The sequence below is a fragment of the Taudactylus pleione genome, unplaced genomic scaffold, assembly GCF_031769625.1.
Source record: "Taudactylus pleione unplaced genomic scaffold, aTauple2 ptg000216l, whole genome shotgun sequence".
NCBI lineage: Eukaryota > Metazoa > Chordata > Amphibia > Anura > Myobatrachidae > Taudactylus > Taudactylus pleione.
In genome coordinates, this window is record NW_028284618.1 from 8,058,281 (window position 1) to 8,082,385 (window position 24,105).

At 44.5% G+C, this 24,105-nt stretch overlaps 1 protein-coding gene across 2 annotated transcripts in view; it reads right to left on the bottom strand.

The window, feature by feature from the left end:
* The window catches only part of RUNDC3B (RUN domain containing 3B), a 275,604-nt gene that overhangs the window by 122,057 nt on the left and 129,442 nt on the right, over positions 1 to 24,105 (bottom strand). For both annotated transcript variants that reach the window (XM_088478631.1, XM_088478630.1), the window contains exon 3: positions 3,705 to 3,838. In XM_088478631.1, the coding sequence (XP_088334757.1) occupies positions 3,705 to 3,838 (134 nt within the window). The remainder of the gene's footprint in view (positions 1 to 3,704; positions 3,839 to 24,105) is intronic.

Sequence of the window (24,105 nt, forward strand, 5' to 3'; positions counted from 1 at the left end):
GCTGAGACAACTTTTACCCCTTATAGCAAGACTTTTAGGGGTCTATTTACTAAGCGGTAAGTTTTTCGAAGCCGCGTATTTTTGGCAGTTTTGGCTGCAGGATTTAACAGCAATAATATAGATTGCGAAACCAAACACATATGGCATTTAATATTATTGCGGTTTTAAATCTAGAGCCACTCGATAGTCAGGACAGTAAGGGGCTGAACAATGACATCTCTGGGGACAGCGAGTTGTTTCTCGTCATCTGTCCTCATCCATTTATGATGTTTTGTTGCTAGACCAATGATGATCAGAGAGGGGAGCAACTGGGGCACATGTCCAAGGTCATGTAGGGTGCATGGCACCTGCCTTGCTGGAGAACTAGTTAATTAGTGGCAGCTTGTTCCATCCTACTCTGAACCAGCTGCCTGCAGATGCCCAAGTAGGGATTGCAATCGACCATCAATAGTTACCGATGGTCTTGCTATTGATGGCAGAGTTCCAATGTTTGTCTGTCATCAATGGCAGAGTAGGACCCAATGCTTTTTTTCATCGGCATAGAGCTTCGCTTCGTCCCCCCGGCGGCCATCAATAGTTACCGATGGTCTTGCTATTGATGGCAGAGTAGGACCCGATCCCTTTTTTAAATATTTTTTTTCATCGGCATAGAGCTTTGCTTTGTCCCCAGCGGCTGCTAAGCCCTGTCCCCTTTTTTGATCGGCCCGTGACCCTCTGTGTCCCCCAGCAGCGATGGCCATCAAATGGGGCAAACCATCAATGGTTTAGCATAGCTGGTTTAGCACCATTGATGGTGTTTACCGATGGAACCATCCATAATCCTTCCCGTCTCTGAAAACCCTGATTTCCGCCCCTTCCTACCCTCTACCAGTCTGTCACTGTAATCTAGACTCTATTCTTCTACTCCCTCCAGTACCTGACCTAGAACCCGCCCTCTTGCGACATCCCCACCCCCTCCTCTGTCTATTCTAATAAACTATATGTACAAAATGTTTCCACAAGTGCGTCCAATGTGCTAGAGATGTCAAGAGAGATCAGTAAACCCTACACAACGCATGCTGACACAACTTTGTACCTACTGTACTTCGCTTGAATAGAATACTTAATTGTCATTAACAGCACAAGTGATATCAACGAAAAACCATACTTGGCACATTACCATATAATAAGACAAATAGCAGTTACTTTACAAATTATATTATATATATATATATATATATATCTATATAAAAAACATAAGAATCAATGATCATTACGTCCGTTTAACATATGCACAGAACTAGGGAAAAAACTATTATGCAACAGTTTTGTGCACGATTGTAAGGCTCTAAGACGCCTGTTTGATGGTAACCACTCAAAGATCGCATGGTTTGGATGGCTGGGATCTTCCACAATTTATTTTGATTTCTTCAGGACTTTTTTTTTTTACATATTTCTCCTGGGAGCATGGTAACACACCACCAATTATTTTACCAGCCGTCCTAACTACCCGATCCAGAGCCTTGCATTGTGCAGCAGTGCAGTTCCCAAACCATACGGCAACCCCGTAGGTCAGGACACTGGGCCTGATTCAGACCCGGGCGGTATCTGCAGTCCGTTTGCAATTGCTGATGGTTGCTAGTCTGCGCATACGTATGCATTGCAGTGCACATGCGCGAACTACACTGTGTGATCACAGATCCCTCGCTCACCCAGCAAAGCCAGCTCAGCAGAGTGAGTGACAGGAGAGGCCATATGTGGGTGGTGACAGGGGCAGTCCAGTAAAAATAGGGGGTTGGAGATGCGAACGCAGGCGTGCCCGAGTGTTTCAACACCGTTTTAGACGCGTGCATAATTAACAGGCAGCGTCATAGTACACGTCACCAGCCATTTTTTTCCTCAGTTTTCCTCGCAATGCTTGCGGTAGAAAAAAAGCTACCACAAGCGCTGCGTTCACATCAGATAGTGGTCGATGTACCAATGTTTTCAAAAACTTCCAGGAGATGACGTGGGGCAGTGGGCGTCTCTGCATTCGCTAAGGGGAGTCTGCATACACAAAGTGAACGCTCGTACAGGTACGATGGGCGTGCTTATACCTTGGCGAGCGATCGCTCCCCACCGCGTCACATTCAAATATTTGCATACGCATCATGCGAGCGTACGCTCATAGTGACTGGGTCTGAGTCAGGTCCACTCTCCACAATGCTGCGATAAAAATTCAAAAAGGTCCCTCTACTCACACAAGCCGATCTCAAGCATCTTAAAAAGAAAAAAAAAAAAAAAGGCGTTGTGCCTTCTTGACAAAAATGCAGTGTTTAAGGACCAAGTTAGGTTATCCGAGATAAAAATCCCCAGGAATTTAAAGGAGTCCACTTGCTCAATGGTCAATCATACTTAAAACGGCACCCACAGTCACTGTAAAGCATGCCGGCTTTACACTGATTGTGGGTGCAGTTTAAACTTTCCCCTTTCAACCCGCCAGGAAGCAGCGACCTACAAAATCCATTGCTGTGTAAGTAGAGCCCCAAGGGTCCGATTTAGTGCGGTATCTTCGGTATCAGTGGATCTGAGACGGTATTGAGATGCCTACCTGTGCCTTCGCAGATCCGCAGCCCATGTCCAAAGATAAAGCATGGAATAAGTAACATTGCGGCAAACATCTGAGTTACCCATAGGTTACTCAGAATGTCGGCCGCAAGTAAGGTGCCGAGGCCAGCGAATCCGCATAAGAAAACGTTGTCGCTGGCTTCGGCACGGCACCTAAAACGCTGGCGACACACCTGTGTTTTGGACACTTGTCACCCTCTCCTCAAATGGCCACAGCCTGTCAATCGAGCTGTCGGAGCAGCAGCAGCATCGTGGCACGTGCGCACATCGGTCAGTAGTGACCGTAAATAGCCTCTTGCATCCGGGTCTGAACCAGGTCCTTAGTGAATAATTCGTTCTAAAGCCATTTTGTAAATGCTGCAAAAATCGCACTACCCATCCTCCAGAAGGTAAGTACATCACCTACAGTTTAACAGTGGCCAACAAGGGTTAATGATATTATGCCAACAGAAGATATGACACTCTCCACTGGAGTGCAGCAGGCACTGTTCATCTCGAAACACATCCCCTGGCTTGAGTATATAGACTCAGTGCCATACAAATCGCTTCTGGTCGACTCCTATTACGGTAATTATTAGAAGCGATCAGATGAAGTAGGTAACTGATCTCTTCTACACCCCTCTGCTGAGACACTTTTAGGCGTTGAGAGACCACATTACAAATCTACTACTTCATCTTTAGACAGACGTAGTAGACTCTCTGATGTCTATTCAATGGCCAATCCAATCCTGGTCTATCACTCACCTATTATCCAACCTATAATCATCTCCCATCCTTAAACCCAATAACGTTCATTATCTCCGAAATCCTTTAACATTCTTGTTCCTCATTGTCTTCTCCCTCAGGCCTTCAGCTCTTGGTTGACCCCTTTTCAAACTTCACAAACCCACCTCTAAAACCAGCAAAAAAACTTTAATTGCAACAGATAGAGGATTTATCATATCCAGCAGCGTTTTGCCACTGTATAACAAATAAAACTCTTTAACGCTGGAGAGGGTCCTTTGACATTATTCGTTTTTTTAGATCAGTGTATTATACATAAAATAAAAATCTCGTACTGCTTTTGTCAGCTAATTTGCCATTAAAAGAAAAAAATAGAGATTTAAAAAGATTCCTACCTTCGCTCTCGAGGAGCTGACATTTTCCATATTTTCGATACTACAGATACAACTGTGGGACACTCTGGAACATGCAACCCGTATGTAATCCCAAAAACTTCGAGGACTTTCATAACCAAACCAGGTTAGCTGACCTGAATAATAGAAGAAGCCAGTGAGAACCATAATGTTTTATTTAAAAACAATGAAAAACCATTACGAATATAAATGTTCATCTGTAAAAATAAATGTATAAATAAATGCAATAGAGTTTCTCGAGGCACACATTCATTTGGTCAACCTGTTACCTATTATGCAGCTGAGTCACTTTTGGTGAGGTTGGATTTGGCAGAAATGTACCGTCTCCAGCTTCAATATAACAATAAACAGAATAATTTATAAATATCAGTGATCGCATTAACGCCATGTGCAGGTATCTAAGACTCATTACACTTTCCAGGCACTAGTCCATATCAGTCTCATGGGTATCTGAACATAGGAGCCTGTGAAGTGAAATTGAAGTGTCCCTTGTCCAGACTAAGTGGGAGTGTTAGTAAAGCCGGGAATACAATATGTAATTTTCGCCCCGAGCCGCTGATTATCGCACAATTGCATAGCCGCAACAGATCAGTGATGATTGGACAGTCAGGCATGAGAAAGCTTACAACATGCCCGACTGATGCATACACTGCCAGATGCAGCCGACCACCTCACAGGGGAGGAACGGGAAAACGTTTCAATGACAATGCTCTTTCTGGCACAGGGCACCAAAAAGTCTAGTTATGGCTCTGCCTGCTGTCATAGTACACATGTATTTTTCTACTACCTCATGACCTAAACTACTGTGAATCTTACTGAAATCATGTTTCGCACAGATGTAGGTACCTTAAGGTTCAAATTGTATTCTAGAATACATGAAAAATATACGCTTGACATTTATGAAGTTGGACAGTACTGAAATAGAAAAGTTGGAGCTGAAGGTTTGGCGTACTGGCTTCACAACCCTGCTTGATAAACATGGGACTAGAGTAGAGGTTCCCAAATGCGGTCCTCAAGGCACCTTAACAGTTCAGGTTTTAGAGACATGCATGGTTGAGCACAGGTGGTTAAATCAAATTGACTGAGGTACTAATTAAGTCCCCTGTGGTCAAGCATGGATATCCTTAACACCTGTACTGTTAAGGATGCCTTGAGGTTAGAGTTTGGGAACCTCTGGGCTAGAGTTTAGGTATGATGGCAACTCAGGGCTAGACAAGATAATAAATATAGGAGACTGTCAGTCAAGTGTAGAGAACAACAGGATATTTAAGGAGCCAGGAATACATGTATCCATTACAGTAAATACCCCAATTAATTGATATTAAATACTTTTTATGTTAATACTGTTATATGCAATATATGACATAAAAAGAGAAACAAATATGGACGACACTTCTTGGTCATTATTCTGGCTTTAGGGGTTGTTTTTCTGGATGAATGCATTGTAGTCGGCAATAAGATTACATTTGCAGACAAATATTGGTAATATTTGTCATACTACTTTACACAAAACAATGATCATATGTTTTTTTTTTCCTCATAAAGGATAATGGATGTGCTCTTTTAAACACCATTATATTACCTCTGTACAGATAAATGCACAGTAATTGTAGAAAACACTTATAATACATTAACAAAAATAACACCTTTCATAAAATGAAATTGTCAAGGATACAAAAAAATGCACCTAAATGAGGAGCATGACTCGGAATGCAACAATATAGGTGTAATCATTGTCCAAGATCACTGCTATACACTAGTAGAGGTTGAGGCATAGTCAATGCTTTATTACAGAGGATCCCTAGAATAATATTAGATGATGCATACAATAATTACCGTTATCTCTATCAGGAGATATATATATATATATATATAATGTTTGCTTTGAAAAACCACATTATGTTATTGACCTTTCTGAAATGGACAGCAAATTGCTATTGATCGTCCTACTGCTGTTTTCATCAATGGCAGTGATTCTTACAGATAGAACATCTGTAGGGCAAAATGTTCCAGCAGAAGGGTGGATTGAAGAATAAATTTATTTAACAAGAATATATCAAGGCACAGTCAGCTATTAAACACACAAAAGGCAACCAGCTTTTAAGGTAGTAATGATTTGCAGGACATCAATATTAGGCACACAGCTGAGTAGCGATTGTCAGCTGGTGTAAATTTGCCTATTGCGCCTCTGTACTAAACACTGAAAATATTTTTTCTTCATTTCCTCTTGTGGCAGCTGCTCAGGACCTCAGATCACCTACTACTATTTAAAGTCACCTCCTTCCAAAAGACCTACTTCTTATTGCTGCCTCCCAAAGATCTACTTCTATTCACCACCCCCTCCCAAAGACCTTTTTCTATTTACCACCTCCTTCCAAAGGCCCTCTTCTATTTACCGCATCTACCCAAAGAGACACTTCTATTCACAACCACCACCCAAAGACCACTTCTATTTACCATCACCACCCAAAGACCACTTCTATTTACCATCACCTCCCAAAGACCACTTCTATTTACCATCACCTCCCAAAGACCACTTCTATTTACCATCTCCTCCCAAAGACCACTTCTATTTACCATCTCCTCCCAAAGACCACTTCTATTTACCATCTCCTCCCAAAGACCACTTCTATTTACCATCTCCTCCCAAAGACCACTTATATTTACTGCCTACTCCCAAAGACCCTCTCCTATTTACCAAGCCAAGTATTATGTTTTACTTTTTATGCAGGGCGGTATTTCCAAAAATATGAAACAGAAGGGCTTAAATAACATTACAATCTAAAAGGTGTTGGGGAACACTTCATACAAACGACAGTATTCCCAGTGTGCCCTGCTTGTTTAAAGTATGACTAGGGAGAATCATTTAAAGCCAGGGACACTTTGGATAATGGATTATGTAGGTGGTCTGTACACACGTTGTGGTATATGCTTATTATTGTGATCGTTGTTTTTGACAACAAATAGAATATATTTCTAATAGGGAGGAGCGTTAATTGCAATAGAAGGAGGAATGTGTTTGATATGGTAATGAACATCCCCTGACTCTCAAACTTCTTTTGGATAATCGGTAAACCAAGCAAACCTGACTAGCACCAGGGCTGGATTGCCAGTGAAGCAGCCTAGGCTGGAGCCCTCTTATTTTTTTCTTATTAAGAAAAACTGCAGAACGACACAAGTATTGGTTTTCACAAAGTCTGCTGCTTCAGTTTTTATGAAGGCAATTTGCATATACTCTAGAATGTCATGAAAAGTGATCAGATGAATTGCAATTAATTGTAGTCCCTCTTTGCCATGACAAGGAACTTAGGGCCTGATTCAGACCCACTCGCAAGCGGCTGTCCGCTCGCAAGTGGGTCGATAGTGTGCACTGCGCATGCGCACGACGGAGGGAGCTCCGTCGTGCGCATGCGCCAGACGCGACAAGCGAAGGACTTTCCTTCGCTCGTAGTGTCTGATTAAAGGGGGCGTGCTGTCGATGTTGATTGACAGCACGCCCCCTTTGGTGGGCGTGCCTCCCAGACGGGGGCGTTCCCAAGGGAACGCCTACCGTCAGAAGCCGGCCCACTGACATCACTAGTGATGTCAGTGGGAGTGATTTTGGCTCTGATAGAGCCAAAATCACTCCGGGCCTTGCGGTTGAGAAACTCAACCGCAGGCTCCGGCTCGCAGTGGCGATGGTCGCGATGGTCAAGACCATCGCGGCCATCAACCTGCACGCTCGTATAGGCTGTGGGTGGTGACCCACAGCTATACGAGCGTCCAGGAGGACGCTCCATAATTATGGAGGACGGCCCTCATTCAGAGCGTCCGGCTCTGAATGAGGGCCTTAATCCCAAAAACAGAATTTCTACTGCATTTCAGCCCTGCCACAAAAGGACCAGCTGACATCATGTCAGTGATTCTCTCGTTAACACTGGTGAGAGTGTTGATGAGGACAAGGCTGGAGATCATTCTGTCATGCTGATTGAGTTAGAATAACAGACTGGAAGCTTTAAAACGAGGGTGGAGCTTGAAATCATTGCTCTTCCTCTGTTAACCAATTGTTACCTGCAAGCAAGCATGTGCCGTCATCATTGCTTTGCACAAAAAGGGCTTCACAGGCAAGGATATTGCTGCTAGTAAGATTGCACCTAAATCAACCATTTATCCTATCATCAAGAACTTCAAGGAGGTTCAATAGTTGTGAAGAAGCTTCAGGGCACCCAAGAACGGAATCGGTATGATATAAAATCCCGACAGTGGAAGGCCAGCTGGTGCAGAATCCTGACAGCGGTAAGCAAGTACCCTAACCTCCCCCGATCCTCCCTTGGGGGTACCTAACCCTAACCTCCCCAGGGTAACCTCCCCAGGGGGTGCCTAACCTTAACCTCCCCCCCCTGTAGTGCCTAATCCTAACCCCTCCCCTTCCCCTAAGATAACCCTCCACGGGGGGGCCCGACCCTAATCTCCCCCCGGGGGTGCCTGAACCTAACCATCCCATCCTTCCCCAGGGACAGAGGAGTTACTTACCCATCCGGACAATTTGGATTCCTGCTCTTCGAGATGCTGACGTCAGTATCCTGTTCACCTTCCGAAATATCGGCGTCAGCATATTGCTGGGCGGCAGGATTCGGGCATTAGTATATCGACGACCGGTATTCTGTCCGCCGGCAATATGACTACATCCCCCCAAGAACATCCAGCAAGTGCTAGGATAGTCTTCTAAAGTTGATTCAGCTGCGGGATCGGGGCACCACCAGTGCAGAGCTTGCTCAGGAATGGCAGCAGGCAGGTGTGAGGGCATCTTTATGCACAGTGAGGCAAAAAACTTTTGGAGGATGGCTTGGTGTCAAGAAGGGCAGCAAAGAAGTCACTTCTCTTCCAGGAAAAACATCAAGAACAGACTGATATTCTGCAAAAGGTACAGGGATTGAACTGCTGAGGTCTGGGGTAAAGATATTATCTCTGATGAATCCCCTTTCAGATTGTTTGGGGCATCTGGAAAAACGCTTGTCCTGAGAAGGAAAGGTGAGCGCTGCCATCAGTCCTGTGTCATGCCAACAGTAAAGCATCCCGAGACCATTCATGTGTTGGGTTGCTTCTCAACCAAAGGAGTGGGCTCACTCACAAGTTTGCCTAAGAACACAGCCATGAATAAAGAATGGTACCAAACATCCTCCAAGAGCAACTTCTCCCAACCATCCAAGAACCGTTTGGTGATGAACAATGACTTTTCCAGCATGATGGAAGACCTTGTCATAAGGCAAAAGTGATAACTAAGTGGCTCGGGGAACAAAACATCAAAATTTTGGGTCCATGGCCAGGAAACTCCCCAGTCCTTAATCCCATTGAGAACTTGTGGTCAATCATCAAAAGCCTTTGACACTTATGAAATGCTTGTAATGTTACTTCGGTATAGCATAGTAACAACTGACAAAAAGGTCTAAAAACACTTAAGCAGAAAACTTTGTGAAAACCGATACTAGTGTCATTCTCAAATTCCAGAAATCACATTATATGATTTTAAAACAATTTATTTGTATATTCTTTCGGAAAAAAAATATTTGGACACCTACCAACCAGCAAAGAATTCTGGCTTTCACAGACCTGTTACTTCTTCTTTAGGAAGCTCATCTATCCTCCACTCATTACCTGTATTAATGACACCTGTTTGAAATGGTTAACTGTATAAAAGACACCTGTCCACACCCTCAAACAGTCAGACTGCAACCTCTCCACCATGGCCAAGACCAGAGAGCTGTCTAAGGACATCAGGGACAAAATTGTAGACCTGCACAAGGCTGGGATGAGCTACTCGACAATAGGCAAGCAGCTTGGTGAGAAGAGATCAACTGTTGGCGCAATTATTAAAAAATGGAAGAAATACAAGATCACTGACAATCTCCCTCGACCAGGGGCTCCATTCAAGATCTCACCCCGTGGGGTATCAATGATCTTGAGAACTGTGACGGATCAGCCCAGAGAGAGCTGGGACCACAGTCACAAAGGTTACCATTAGTAACACTACGTAGTCATGGATTCAAATCCTGCAGCACCCGAATGGTCCCCCTGCTTAAGCCAGCACATTTCCAAGCCCACCTAAAGTTTGCCCGTGACCATTTGGATGATCCAGAGGAGGATTGGGAGAATGTCATGTGGTCAGATGAGACCAAAACAGAACTTTTTGGTATAAACTCCACACACCGTGTTTGGAGGGAGAAGAATGATGAGTGGCATCCCATAAAACACCATACCCACTGTGAAGCATGGGGGTGGAAACATCATACTTTGGGGATGCTTTTCTGCAAAGGGGACAGGACGACTGATCCATATTACGGAGAGGATGAATGGGGACATGTATCGTGACATTTTGGGGAAAAACCTCCTTCCCTCAGTAAGAGCATTGAAGATGCAATGTGGCTGGATCTTCCAGCATGACAATGACCCCAAACACACCACCCGGGCAACTAAGGAGTGGCTCCGTAAGAAGCATTTCAAGGTCCTGGATTGGCCTAGCCATTCTCCAGACCTCAACCAAATAGAAAATCTGTGGAGGGAGTTGAAAGTCCATGGTGCCCGGCGACAGCCCCAAAACATGACTCATCTAGAGAAGATATGCATTGAACAGTGGGTAAAAATACCTGCTGCAGTGTGTGCAAACCTGGTCAAGAACTACAGGAAACGTTTGGCCTCTGTAATTGCCAACCGAGGTTACTTTACAAAGTACTGAGTTAAACTTTTTGATTGTCCAAATATTTATTTTCTGCAAGAATATACAAATAAATTGTTTAAAAATCATACAATGTGATTTCTGGAATTTTTTGTTCCGATTCTGTCTCTCACAGTTAAAGTGTACCTATGATGGAAATTACAGACCTCTCATCTTTTAAAGTGCAACAACTTGCACAATCGGTGGCTGTCAAAATACTTTTTTGCCCCACTGTATGTGTCTCAGCTACAGGAATTGATAGAAACATGTCTGCAAAGGTGGGAAAAATGTGCAGAGGGATGAGGTCAGAGAGGAATAGAAAATTTAGGACAGGTCCAATGAGAAAAGGATGACTTGTTCATGCCTGTGGGGAATAGTTGTCAGGCAGTTAGAAGGTGGTACTAAATTATATGTATAGGATGTAATGGTACAGAAAGACGAGGAGAAGGTTAGGGTAGGAAGACTGGGCAGGCCTATGTTATGGTTTAGCAAAGATGATGGACTGGAGAGAAGAGGTTGGAGATATTGGCTTCTATCTATACCCACCACCTCATCTCAGGTGAGCACACATTGGGCTAAGTGAGAGGCCCTGCAGTATAATAATAATAATAATAATATTTATTATTAATAATAATGTTATTTATATAGAACTTTCCTCCTAAAAGTACTCAAAGCGCTTTACATATGTCTTCACAGCACAACATACAAAACAAGCATAACAATGGACATTAGTGAAATGCTTGGGTGAATAGGGGAGTCTTGAGTCTATTTTTGAAGGACTCTAGAGTGGAGGCCTCTTGAACTGTGCGGGGGGTAGTGGGTTCCATAGAGTTGGAGCCACAAAGCTGAAAGCTCAACCCCCAGAAAAATTCTGGGAGATTCTACTGTAGTACTGTTAATAGTCCATCAATGGATCGCAGTAATCGAGTGGGACAGTAAGGAATCAGAAGCTGCTTCAGGTACCTTGGGCTCTGGTCATGTAGGGACTTTGAAAGTCAGTAAGCCAATTTTGAAAACAATTCGCCATCTGACAGGCAGCCAGTGAAGGGAGTAGAGAATGCGTGTTATGTGGCTGGAATGGGGCTGGTTGGTTAATAGCCTGGCAGCTGCAAGCGGTGCAATTCTTCTACTGGGAGACCAAGATAGAGGTCGTTGCAGTAGTCTAGGCGTGATGATATAAATGATTCTGGCTTTGTTACTCAGAAAAAAGAATAAGGATTTGAATGTGGCTGATACCTGATGTTTAAGTGTCAGTTGCCACTATCCAGGACTTCACCAAGATTCCGCACATTTTCAGTGTTTTGTAACTCTGAGCCCCCAAGCGTAAATCTTATAAAAAGGAGTAAGTTGGGAGCACCCAGGAATAGGTTTAGAAATGGGACCATCAATGCGCATTCTTAGCTTCTAGCTGTCAAAATAAATTTGGTGCCACCCGCTGTAACATTTTAAAGGCACTAGGTGGGACAAAAGAGATATAATACTGTAGGTGTTGACGGATGTTCATTTTTGGTATTTTTTTTTTGTACATTACTCAATGTTGCCAATATAATCATGTTAACAGCGCTGGATGTAACAGGAGCAAACTCCATGCTAATGATAGAGAAAAATAATAAATAGTACGGACTATTCACATTTTATTTATATAGTGCAAGGATACTACTACAAACACAGGGTTAAAACAAGACTGGACAAAAACGAAAGTGAAGAGGGCCCAGATCGCAATCTATAGAAATCTATGGGAATAGTAAAGAAACCTGAGTGATAAACAGACGCTCTAAGAAAAGAAATTTCAATTTGTGAGCATTCGGAAAATTTTTGCTGGTCTCCCGCTGTTTAGACTTTTGTAGAGAGGAGAATCATTTTTCTGCAAAAATGCTCAGACCCAATTACTAAAATTGCGTTTCATAGAATTGAACAATTCACATTTTCTATAATCAGTTGAAGAACATATCGGACCATCGCGACCATCATGGCCACTCGCAATAGCTGTGGGTGGTCACCCACAGCTATGCGAGCGGCTAAGAGGCCGATCCAAAAAAAAAAAAGCCCGGCTGGTCAGATAATGGTGAAGAGGGGAGGGATTGCAGACTGAGGATAGTCTAGCACTGTAAGATCAATAGCTGACAGTGTACGTGGAGGTGTAAATGATGTGGCACAGGAATGTGGAAGTGTTGTACTGATGGGAGGGTTTTTTTATTTAACTTGCAGATGAGAGGTAAAAGTGTTTATCCCAACTTTTTACAAACTTGTATAAAAACACTGGGAAAATTACTATGCAGACTTTTTCTGTACCCAAAATGCTGGAAAGACTAATTTGCTGACAAACACCTGCTTGCTATCATTATTCCTGCATTAATAAAAAGTGCAAAAAATCAGCTATTTGACACAGTTTAAAATGTCCAGTACTTTCCTTATTGGCCGGTACACACTACGCGATGTCCAGTGTGTACCGACCTCGTAAGTGACGAGACCCGGGAGGGTGCCGGCATCGGCAAGTGCATACATGACGGGGGCCATGCTGCATTCGGGAGCGCGCATACATGGCGGGGGACATGCTGCATTCGGGAGCACGCATACATGGCGGGGGACATGCTGCATTCGGGAGCACGCATACATGGCGGGGGACATGCTGCATTCGGGAGTGTGCAGACATGGCGGGGGACATGCTGCATTCGGGAGTGCGCATACATGGCGGGGGACATGCTGCATTAGGGAGTGCGCATACATGGCGGGGGATATGCTGCATTCGGGAGTGCGTATACATGGCGGGGGACATGCTGCATTCGGGAGCGCGCATAGTCAGCGACATAGCAGGTACACACTAGATCTGTCTTCCGATCCGGCCGGGTCAGGCGACATACATCTAGTGTGTACCCTGGCCTACCAAGAGCCGCGGCGGGCCCGGGTAACGGGGCGTGGCCTAATCTGCGGAAAAACAAAACAAAACAATTTTCAGCGCCGCGGTGCGAGCCACTCTGAGCCCCCTCAGCCAGCGCTGTGTTCTGGGCTGCTGTGAGGTAGGGGGGGGGGGTGGCGGCGTCGGACCCAGGGCCCCACCGGGCCCCTCAGGAAGCCCGGGCAATTTGTACCCGCTCCTCCCCCTCTTTCGGCGTCCCTGTGTGTACCTGCAGGGCTGGATTATATGCAGGGCGACAGGGGCAGTTGTCCTGGGGCCCCATCCTACCATTGTTTTAGGAGATGGCTTTTTACACTATATTTGGACTATGACATTAAATATTTTGTCAATTTAAATGGTGTGCTGGCTATATTCCTATCTTGATTTTCAAGACATGGATGGAGATTTATTGCTACTTGCAGACCTGGCACCCGCAACACTTGTTGGAGTAATGTGTGCGATTCATTGAGAAAATATATATATATCAATGTCCAAAACCAGCATATGGCAGCATTCCTTGCAAGAAAGGATGAGCCTGGTCCATTCTTTCTTGCATGGAATGCTGCTGCATGCTGGCATACGTGGTATATATATATATATATATATATATATATTTTGTATATATAGTTACACACACATACACTGGGCTACCTGCCTGGTGAGTGTGAGTGTGTGTGTGTGTATATAAAATCAGAAAACCCAGCACTCACCATGTTTAAACACTCACAATGATGTATAAATAAATAAGTAATGGGGATTTGGTTCATGGATTGATCAATGCATTTAAGCCCGCAGCCCACATCACGGGACCCCACTTTTCTGCAGGTCCTACACTATCCGTCACACTGATGGAAACCTGGTAGCTGCTATCACATAGTTTAGACTGAAAAAATGTTACCTGGTTTAAAGCTCACCTGCCAGCTAATGGCTTTTAAAGGTAAGGCAGTCACCTAACATAGCTTCTATATATACTACCAAAAAGACAGCTGACAGGTTAATATAAACGAGTTTGCACATGGGGTGCATGGGAAAGCTATGATCACAAAAGGTTAATAAAAAATTAACCGCATAAACAAAGTCAGAAATCCACTGCACTCGCCACTCCTAGATTTGGGGTGCAGACCTGCACTCGCCATTCCCAGGACTGGGGTGCAAGTGGCCCCACAGACCTTAATCCAGCCCTGTGTACCCAGCATAACAGCCTTCTATATGGTCCCGTTATCTCATGTGTCACTGTTTCATGCACTTCTCCCAGTCGCATTTTGAACAAAAGTATGCGTAGCCTCGCCACGACGACTGTGAATTGCCATTTCTAATTGAATCGTGCATATCTCGGGTGAACGCATTCTTGTGATGTATGCTAGTTTCATGAAACAAATTCGCTTTTGCAGACTCGCGCCTAACCGGACTGACCCCACTGATGGTTGCACATACAGCCTGGAATGACACTTTCAAGTATCACCACAGTTGTAACAAAAAGAAGCTGCAAAATGCAGAAATAATGGTGTATTCCCTGGAAAGGTTTCAGAATAAAGCAACAAAATAACTCAATATAAAGAATCCATAAGGAACCCCCCTTTAGTGGAAACCACAACCGAAAAACGTGTGCCTTCAAATAATCTACATACCCCAGAAGAATTAGTAATGCACCAGGGAGAATGAAATACTGTGTTACATCCCCTTAAGGAAATGTACTGTTCTTACTAGACTAGACCGAGTTTCTTCTTTTGTGGATTTATTGTGAGGCTGTTAACAGACAAGCACCAGGGAATATACCTTTATGTTCGAGTAGTGTTAGACTGTTTATGAGCTACAGATGTACAGAGAATCATTACTGCTGCAGAAAATATCAACACCTTATAACTGAAAAAACAAATAAATGTAATAATGAAATAACTGGTCACAATAAGGGGCCTATTTATTGAGGCCAAGAATGCAGTAAATCCTCCAAAAATGTGTTTTCTGAGGATATCCGCTTATTTTGTGCATCAGGGATATGTACCAAAAGGTGTGCCACAGCAGATATCAGACATATCTGCTGCAGTCCCTGTCTTTCCGACAGCAAATATAACCCTTATAGGTTTCCATTGGACGTGTGAAAAATGGAGATTTATGGTCTTACCTGGTTAAATCCTTTTCTGCGGAATCCATAGGGGACACAGGCATTACCTTGGGTATAAGCTGGAGCAAGGAGGAGTCCGGGCACCAACTAGTTAAACTTTTTCTCCCATCACCTCCTTCCCCTGTATACCCCGCCTCCAGCCACAGGCAGCTCAGTTTAGTTAGCAAGCCCAAAGCAGGTGCGAGAAGAGGAGAAGGAAAACAGATATACATTAGGGGTCCAAACACCCAGAAACACCAAAAGGAGGACTGGAAGCAGAGTAAAACCCCACCAGCCTGGTGTGTCAGGGTGGGCACTCTGTGTCCCCTACAGATTCCGAAGAAAAGGATTTAACCAGGTAAGACCATAAATCTCCTTTTCTTCTTCATGTCATAGGGGACACAGGCATTAACGTGGGACTTCCCAAAGCTATCCCCATAAAGGAGGGGACGCGTCGGAGCTGCACTGACAACTCTTGAACCAAAATCCACGAAGGTGGTAGCAAAGGTGTCAAATTTATAAAATCTTAGGAAAGCACGGGCTGAGGACCACGGAGGGTGCCCTATCAAGTTGCTCAGCCAAGGCACCTTGGCAAGCTGCCCAAAAAGTACCCACAGATCTGGTGGATGAGTCCTCACCACAGACGGCACAGGAAGGCCCGCACCATGTATAGTCAAACAGAGCCAATTGGCCAAAATCCATCCTGAAGGAGGCCAGAGTCGTCCGTGACAGATGTACAAAAAATGAACCTATCCTACGGAGTTCCCGGGTCCTAAGTAGCAAGGACTGGAGGGCCCCCACAACGTCCAAAAGAGGCCTCCTCTGAAAAACAATCAGGTTTCCCCCCAAAAAGGGACCCCGATTTCTAGAGTGATGAGAAATGTAGAGACTACCCTAGAAAGGTAGCTCAACCGACTTCGAAGAACAGCCCTGTCAAAGAGAAAAAACAAAAATGGGGAGAGAAAAGGATAGCGCACCCTAGTCTGACACACACACCGGGTCGCTGCAATAGCCGGAAGGAAGACAGATGCTCATGTAAACTAACATATGTCCACAGAGGGCAAAAGGCTCAAAAAGGACAATGACTGTAGAGCCCGAAACACCAAAGACTGTGCCAAGCTGTCCTCGGAAGAACAAACGGGAGCTGTACAGAGAGAACTTATGATAAAGGTCCATACTTCAGGCAACAGAGCAAACTGACTCTGGAAGAAGACCAGAAGAGCATCTCCACCCTTGCAAATAAAAAAGACGAAGGTCCAAATCCAGACCCGCCTAGAACGAACCCGAGACAGTAAAAACACACTGGGTTTAAATTTACTGTCAGAACACCAAGCGAAGTAAGTCCATCACAGCGGTGAAAAAATCCTGCAGAGGAAGGCATACAGGATTCAGCACAGTACTACTGACTGCGCTGAAAAAGCCCTAAGTTCACAGGACGGATGTCTCAAGAACCACCCCATTGAAACAAGACATTTCAGAAATGGATTAAAGCGCCGTCCTGAAACAGAAAAATCGACCTCCGAGGAAAACACAGCTGAGCCTCCACGGAGAGACCGAGGAGATCTGCATACCAATATGCTTTGGCAATCAGGAGCTGGCAGAAAAAAACGTGCCACCCTCTGACAACAACTTGTGGAGGACCTGAAGAGACAGTGACAACGGGACAAAGTAGTACAGCAGAAAGCTTTTACCGTCCCGTCAAGGCATACACTCGAAAGGCTTTCTGGATTATGGTGCAATTGCAGAATCTCAGTCGCTTACAGAAGTGCCAAAAAGATGAAGTCCAACAAGCCCTAATGAAGAACTAGGAGCTGAAAGACATCTGGGTGAAATACCCCTACTCTGACGTGAACAACAAAGCAGCTGAGGAAGTTCACTTTCCAATTCCGAACCCTGTGAAAGCAAACTGCTGACAGAGCTGCAAGAAGATTATCTACCCAGCTGAGAAAGCAACTTGAAGGAGTTGGCATCAAACTGCACCTGGACAGGATGATGCTGGAAAAGCGGTAGAACCAGGAAAGAGCCCTGAAGACCGCAAGAGGCTCCAGAACCTCTATAGGCAACCGACTCTCCAGAGCTGTCCATCGACCCTGAAAGGACTGCTGACAGGTTATCACCCCTCACCTGTGCAGACTTGCGTTGGTGGTGAGGAGAACCCATTTTGGAAGCCAAAAGGGGTGACCCTTGTCCAAGTGGGAACCCTGCGCCACAAGAGGGAGAGCCGAACCTCTCAAGAGGGAGAGCCGAACCTCTCAAGAGGGAGAGCCGAACCTCTCAAGAGGGAGAGCCGAACCTCTCAAGAGGGAGAGCCGAACCTCTCAAAAGGGAGAGCCGAACCTCTCAAGAGGGAGAGCCGAACCTCTCAAGAGGGAGAGCCGAACCTCTCAAGAGGGAGAGCCGAACCTCTCAAGAGGGAGAGCCGAACCTCTCAAGAGGGAGAGCCGAACCTCTCAAGAGAACAATTCTCCACGTCTTCAGCCAGAAATGAGACCAGCTCCACCAGGACAGAACTCCTATTTGAAGAGGCCAGGAGTGAAACCGAGCATATTTCACCCTGTTGAAAACAAACACCAGAGAGACCAGGAATGGCATGCAAGAGAGTATTGCCCCTCAGTGATGACACAAGAAGTTGCGAATCCTGGCCATCAGGTCCTGAGCATTTCCAGCGGGAAGACCCGCTGAAGCCTGGAATCTAGCAAGGCCCCCAAAGGGTTCATCTCCTGACGGAGACAACGAGGAATTTCCAACTAATGTCCCTCCATGGGACTGGAGAACATCCACTGTGAGATGGATATGTTCCCTGAGAACTTCCGGTGACCGGGCGAGGATCAGAGGGACATTTAAGTAAGGCCGAATCCTGATATCCTTGAAGGGCAAATGAGCTGCCCTGACCGCCATGACTTTCATGAATACCCGAGAGGCCATGGAAAGACCAAATAGCAAAACCTAAAAAGGAAATTTTCCTCCCGGACCATCCACTTGAGGAAGCTCAGGTGACTGAGCTGTATAAGAACCTACCAATAGGCCTCCTGGATGTCCAAGGAGACTATGGGCTGCAGTGCCAGAAAATTGGAATGCAGAGACTTAAAGCCATGTGTGAGGACTGCTCAAGACCCTCCGATTATGAAACAGACTCACTACCCAACGTTCTAACAAGAAACCCTATAAACGGAAATTGGGGACCACAATCATCTGTTAAGGGCCTTCAGGTTGAGGATCTGCCGGAAGGAAAAAAAAAATCGGCTACTGAACCAAGAAGAGGTTGGGCAGTGCCCCATATTAGACTGGGAAACTGAAACCATTGCTTTGGAAGTCAGCCAGGGAGTGAAAAACTACCGCAGGATCCCTGCATTGCCTGAATACCCTGGAAAACCCCTGGAACAAAATTGGCTTACAGGCCTCTTCCAAAAGGCTAGGGCGTAGCCTCGAGAGACAATCCAGGTGTCCGAGGTGGTCGCTAACCAGGACTCTGAGAACAGTAGAAGTCAGTAGACTTGGTTGTAGGGGATCCGATAAACCAGGGCTATTTAGCTTGGACCTGGAACCCTTGAATTAGTATCCCTGGGACCTCGAGCAAGGCTGGCCCATGAATTTTCCCGGTAGACCAAAGGAGCAAAAATTAGAAGTTCGCAATCTAGGGGCTGCACAGAAGGGAGGAAGGCTGTCCTGGATGCCAAAGTCACTTTTCCTGAAAAAGGAAGAGACTCTAGGGCCTACTCAGGGGGGTATTCAATTAGGTGCGAAAAAGTTTCGCTGGTGATGTCATTTTGCCAGACGAAAACTTTTCCCCGTATTCAATTCCACAGACTTTTCGTCGATGCAGAAAGTCAATGCATTGACTTAGGCAGAAAAGATTAGCCTATGAAAGTTGTCGGAAAAAAGTGCAGAATCGGGGTTTTGGGGTAAAAACTTGCGGGAACCACCCTGCATCCTTGGGACAGGCCTCCAAAAGGTAAACTGTGTCAAACCCCCCCCCCCCCCCCCAAAAGTGTCCTTTCATTTTGGGGGAAACAAAAAACCAAAGTGGGGGGAAGATACTTAAAAACTAGCAAAATAGATTCGAAGGGTGTCCCCAAGTATGCCCCAGGTGGTTTTAAGATTGCAGTTGTTTGCGGCAGGTGGATTTTTTAAATTTTTTAATACTTCCCTTTAGCAACTTTAAAATATGCTACCACCCATTTTCATGTACCCCAAATTTGCTGGGACTACTTATTTTCTGAAAAAAACCTGCTAAATGCTATTCTTCACCACTTCTGCAAAGATGCTACTTAACAGCTATGAGATCATTTAAGTAACCCCAAATAGCTTCAGCAGGGCTATTCGGGGTATCTAGAGTGATCCCCAAGGTCAGTGCATCTTTTGGGGGGTGTCAGGCTGATTTCTCCAAATCTGACAGGACTTTTCACTGGTTTCGAATTCGCCTGGTTCCGTTGTCGCCGATTTGGAATTGTATAAGGGGATAATCAGGGATGAGCGCGATACTTTTCCACATGGAAAACCAGCGATGTCGGCGAAAAGTCCGCATGCGAAAAGTACGGGACTTTTCGCTTCTAATTGTATATGCCCCTTAGAGTCTAAGCCAGTACACCAGGAACAAAGCCCGAGGGCTCGTCTAGCAGTCGGGGATGCTGATACTTTGGAAGTTAGGACACCAGTATCTACTGCTGCCTCTACAAGATAATGTAACATAGCTAAACTTTCTATTTTGATAGACATTTTCAGACCGACCAGGCGTCACATTTATATATTGATTATATAATTATTTATAACTTAATGGGGCAGATTCAATTAGCACATGGGTTGTATTGTGAAGTCTCTTCTCCCAGATAACTTGCTCGGAGCCATTAAAATTAGAGGTCAGCGGGCAACCCTGAGGCAGAAGTAAACCCTGATTTCTGCTCGCACCCTCCGGAGTTGCTTGTAGAGCTCTAACCGAATAGCTCTGGGCACATTAATGAGGAAAAGAGCCCACACTACACAAAACTGCACTTAAAGGAATCTGCCCCTATATGTAATAGTTTAGTATCAGGTCACCAACATTTAATTCTCTTGTTCCCTGGAGAAGGCGGTATGTTGAAGGCTCTTATAAAAGAGACTATCATGTTGTTTACTTGACATTATCTCTCTCCTGGAGTGGTCAGCGAATACAAAGTACAGCTGATAAGAATATGGGATGTGTTTTGTTACTGCATGGACAATGTTCAGCCATGAGGACTGTGAAGCACCACTAATGGTCTGTGTGTTCTGTGATTTCCCAACCGTACTAAGGGGTAGGTTCAATTAGCCACAAATAGCTTAAAGTGGGTTAAAAACCAGCACCTGCAAGCTTTTGCTATTCAATTAGAAGTCTGTGTTGTTAATGCGGGTCTCAAAGGGAATCATAGCGGCTTTTAGCTCAGAGCTCCATACTAGGGAAAAATCCTTATTTAATGTACATCTGACAGGACACAGTGCAGTACCCATGACACCTATCCCAATGACAATTAATGTACAGTATTTCGTAATTTTGAAATAGCAAAATATGGCCAATGAATACATGCCATTTTTATATAATCCTGTTGAAAAAGCAGGGTTTCATGATGTGGAACATGTGTGCAGAGGGATGGGACAGAGGTTTTTGAACTTGCAGATGGGAATTACAGATATGCCAAGCTACATCCTTGCCACTGTCGCTGCAAATCGCGCCACGCATGGCGTGAGACGCGCGCTCGCCAATGGATACGTGCACTGCTATCGTACCCGTGCCTCAACAGAAATGCATGCTGCGATCGCAGTGCATGCCATACCGTAGCGTATGCAGGCGTGGGGAATTGCATGGCGTGATGCATGCGCTCGTTTGTGGCGCGATCAGCCACAATGTAACTGGGCGCATCTGTTATCACACCCGTGCCTCCATAGGAATGCATGGTGCGATCGTAGTGCGCGCCATAACATACCATATGCAGGCACGGGGAATCGCATGGCACGACGAGTGTGCACGTTTGTGGCGCGATCAGCCACAATGTAACTGGGCGCATCTGTACAAATATTTTTTTCTAATATTTTACAAACTTGTATATAAAATACTTAAAAGTCACTATATAGAGACATTATTATTGTTCTAATTATTATTGTTTAACATTATGCAATCTTAGTACATGGGCAACACAAATGCCCAGTGTTAATCAATTTTTTGCATTACATCTGAATTTATATTATAATATTTTGTATATAAACGGCCAACACATTACTGTGACTCCTGGTGCTGTGTCCGTCACCGAGTCACCTGGCTCTGTTACACCTCATATTCACATTTCAAATAGATCTTCGCACTCACCTCTTCAAACCTGACATCAGTAAAATGTTTTTAAAAGGACCATAATCAAAGGACTGGCTCCAATTGGCCCCACAAAACGGTAGCAGGAACTTTAGGTCATGTAAGTGCTATATACCCTTTACTAAGTGGTTGAAATAATATTAATGGTATTATAGTGGTCACAGATAAGGCCAGGATTAGGTTTACATAAAACCTCCAAAATAAACTCTATGAACCTTTAACAGTTTACAAAAATACTTTTATAGCTTCATTTTCTTATTAATAATTACAAATAACACCTTCTAAGGGGGAGATATATCAAACCTTGAGGAAGTGGAGAAGTTGCCCGTAGGAACCAATCAGCTGTTAATTCATTTTTCTAGCACAGTCTATGAAATGGCAGTTAGAAGCTGATTGGCTGCTACGTGCATCTTCTCTACTTTAGATCTCTTGAAGGTTTGATACATCTCCCCCTAAGAGGTTATACTTACCATGCAACGCGGCAAGAACTCAAACAATAAAAGAAAGTATAATAAAAGGTTTGCATTGAAGAAAAATAAATAAAAAAAAAATAAAAAAAATAATGAAAAAAAATTATTTAAAAAGTTTAATACCCTGTCAGACGGGTTGGGTACAGGATGTCGGCGGTCAGAATCCCAATGGTGGCAACTCTCCCCCTCTCCCTAGCCCTAACCCTCACTCCACGGTGCCTGAACCTAACCTCCCGCTCCCCGCACCCTAAACCTAACCCTACCCCCTTAGTGCCTAACCCACACTCTCCCCCTAACCTCCCTACTTACCTTAGAGATTCCGGCAGTCAGGATTCCAGCGCTGGCATCCCCAAGGTTGGGATTATGACTGCATCCCCCGTCAGACTAGCATAAGGCACTATGGGGCCGTATTCAATTAGCCGCGATAAGCAGTTTTCGCCGAAAAGTTTCCGCCGATTACGTAATTTCGCCAGGCAGAAACTTATCCCCGTATGCAATTCCAAAGACTTTTCGCTGGAGCAAAAAAGTCTGAGCCTTGTAACCAGCAGAAAAGATTCGCCTCTGAATGGAGGTGAAAAAAATTGCAGATTTGGGGGTTTGGGGTGCAAAGTTGCAGGAACACACCAGCATGCTTGGGACAGTCCCCCAAAAGGTAAACGGTGTAAAAAAAGTAAAAAAAATACTTTAGAACACCCCAAACAGTACTTTCGTTTTGGGGGTGAAAAAAAAAAACAAAGTTGGTGGACAAACTTAAAAACTAGCGAAATAGACTCCAGGGGGGTCCCCCAAGTATGCCCCAGGTGTTTTTTTGTTTGCATAAGTTGCGTTTTTAAAAATTTTTGAAAAAAAAATATCACTTTAGCAATTTTTAACCATGCTTGTACCCATTTTCATGTACCCCCAAATTTGCTGGGACTACCTATTTTAGCCAAAAAAAACCCTCCTAAATGCTATTCTTCACCAACTATGCAAAGACGCTAATTAGCAGCAATTGAGAGCATTTCACCACCCAAAATACCTTCAGCAGGGCTATTCTGGGGTATCTATAGTAATCCCCCATATCAGGGCATCTTTTGGGGGGTGTCAGGCTGATATCCCCAAATCTGACAGCACTGTTTGAATTTCCCCGTGACATGTTTTGCGTCCTTTGCAATTGAATAGGGCGAAAAGCGGGGACGAGCACGATACTTTTCCAGAGGCAAAACCAGCGATGATGGCGGAAAGTCCGGCAGGCGAAAAGTCCAGGACTTTTCGCCGGCAATTGAATACGAGCCTATATGTCAGAAGTTCCCAAACTTGGTCCTCAACGCACCCTAACTGTCCAAGCTTTAAGCATAATCATGCTCGGGCACAGGTGACTTAATTAGTACCACAGTCTTTTGATTTAACCTTCTGTGCTCAACCGTGGATATCCTTAAAACCTAGAGCATTAGAGTGCCTTGAGGACCGCGTTTGGGAACCTCTGCACAATGTAATAAAATGAATCCAAAGTTAATGCAGAACTTGGCAACAGGTACTGTAAATACATGCATGAAAATGGCCAAACTAGCGGGAACAATTTTCTATGATTATGCAGCAAATTCTCAGGCATTGAGGGCTGTGATAAATCAGACTGGGAGTGTAATTCATTCCTGAATCTATTACTATATGAAACATACTACATGTTAAATTAGTCAATTATGTTCGAGAGCCATAGATTGCAGGAGTCAGCTCCCGTAGATGACAAATCTTGTCAGCCTTTATTTCCATGGATGAAATAAATACATTTTAAAAGGCCAATAAAACATGTGTAGAGACAAATTGAGAAAGTCAGCCTCACTTGGCATAATACGTTGGTGTCATCAAAGAAGCCCAGCTGCTGCCGATTGGATTTTAAAAAGGTAGGGGAGGGTTATTTCACTGAGCATTT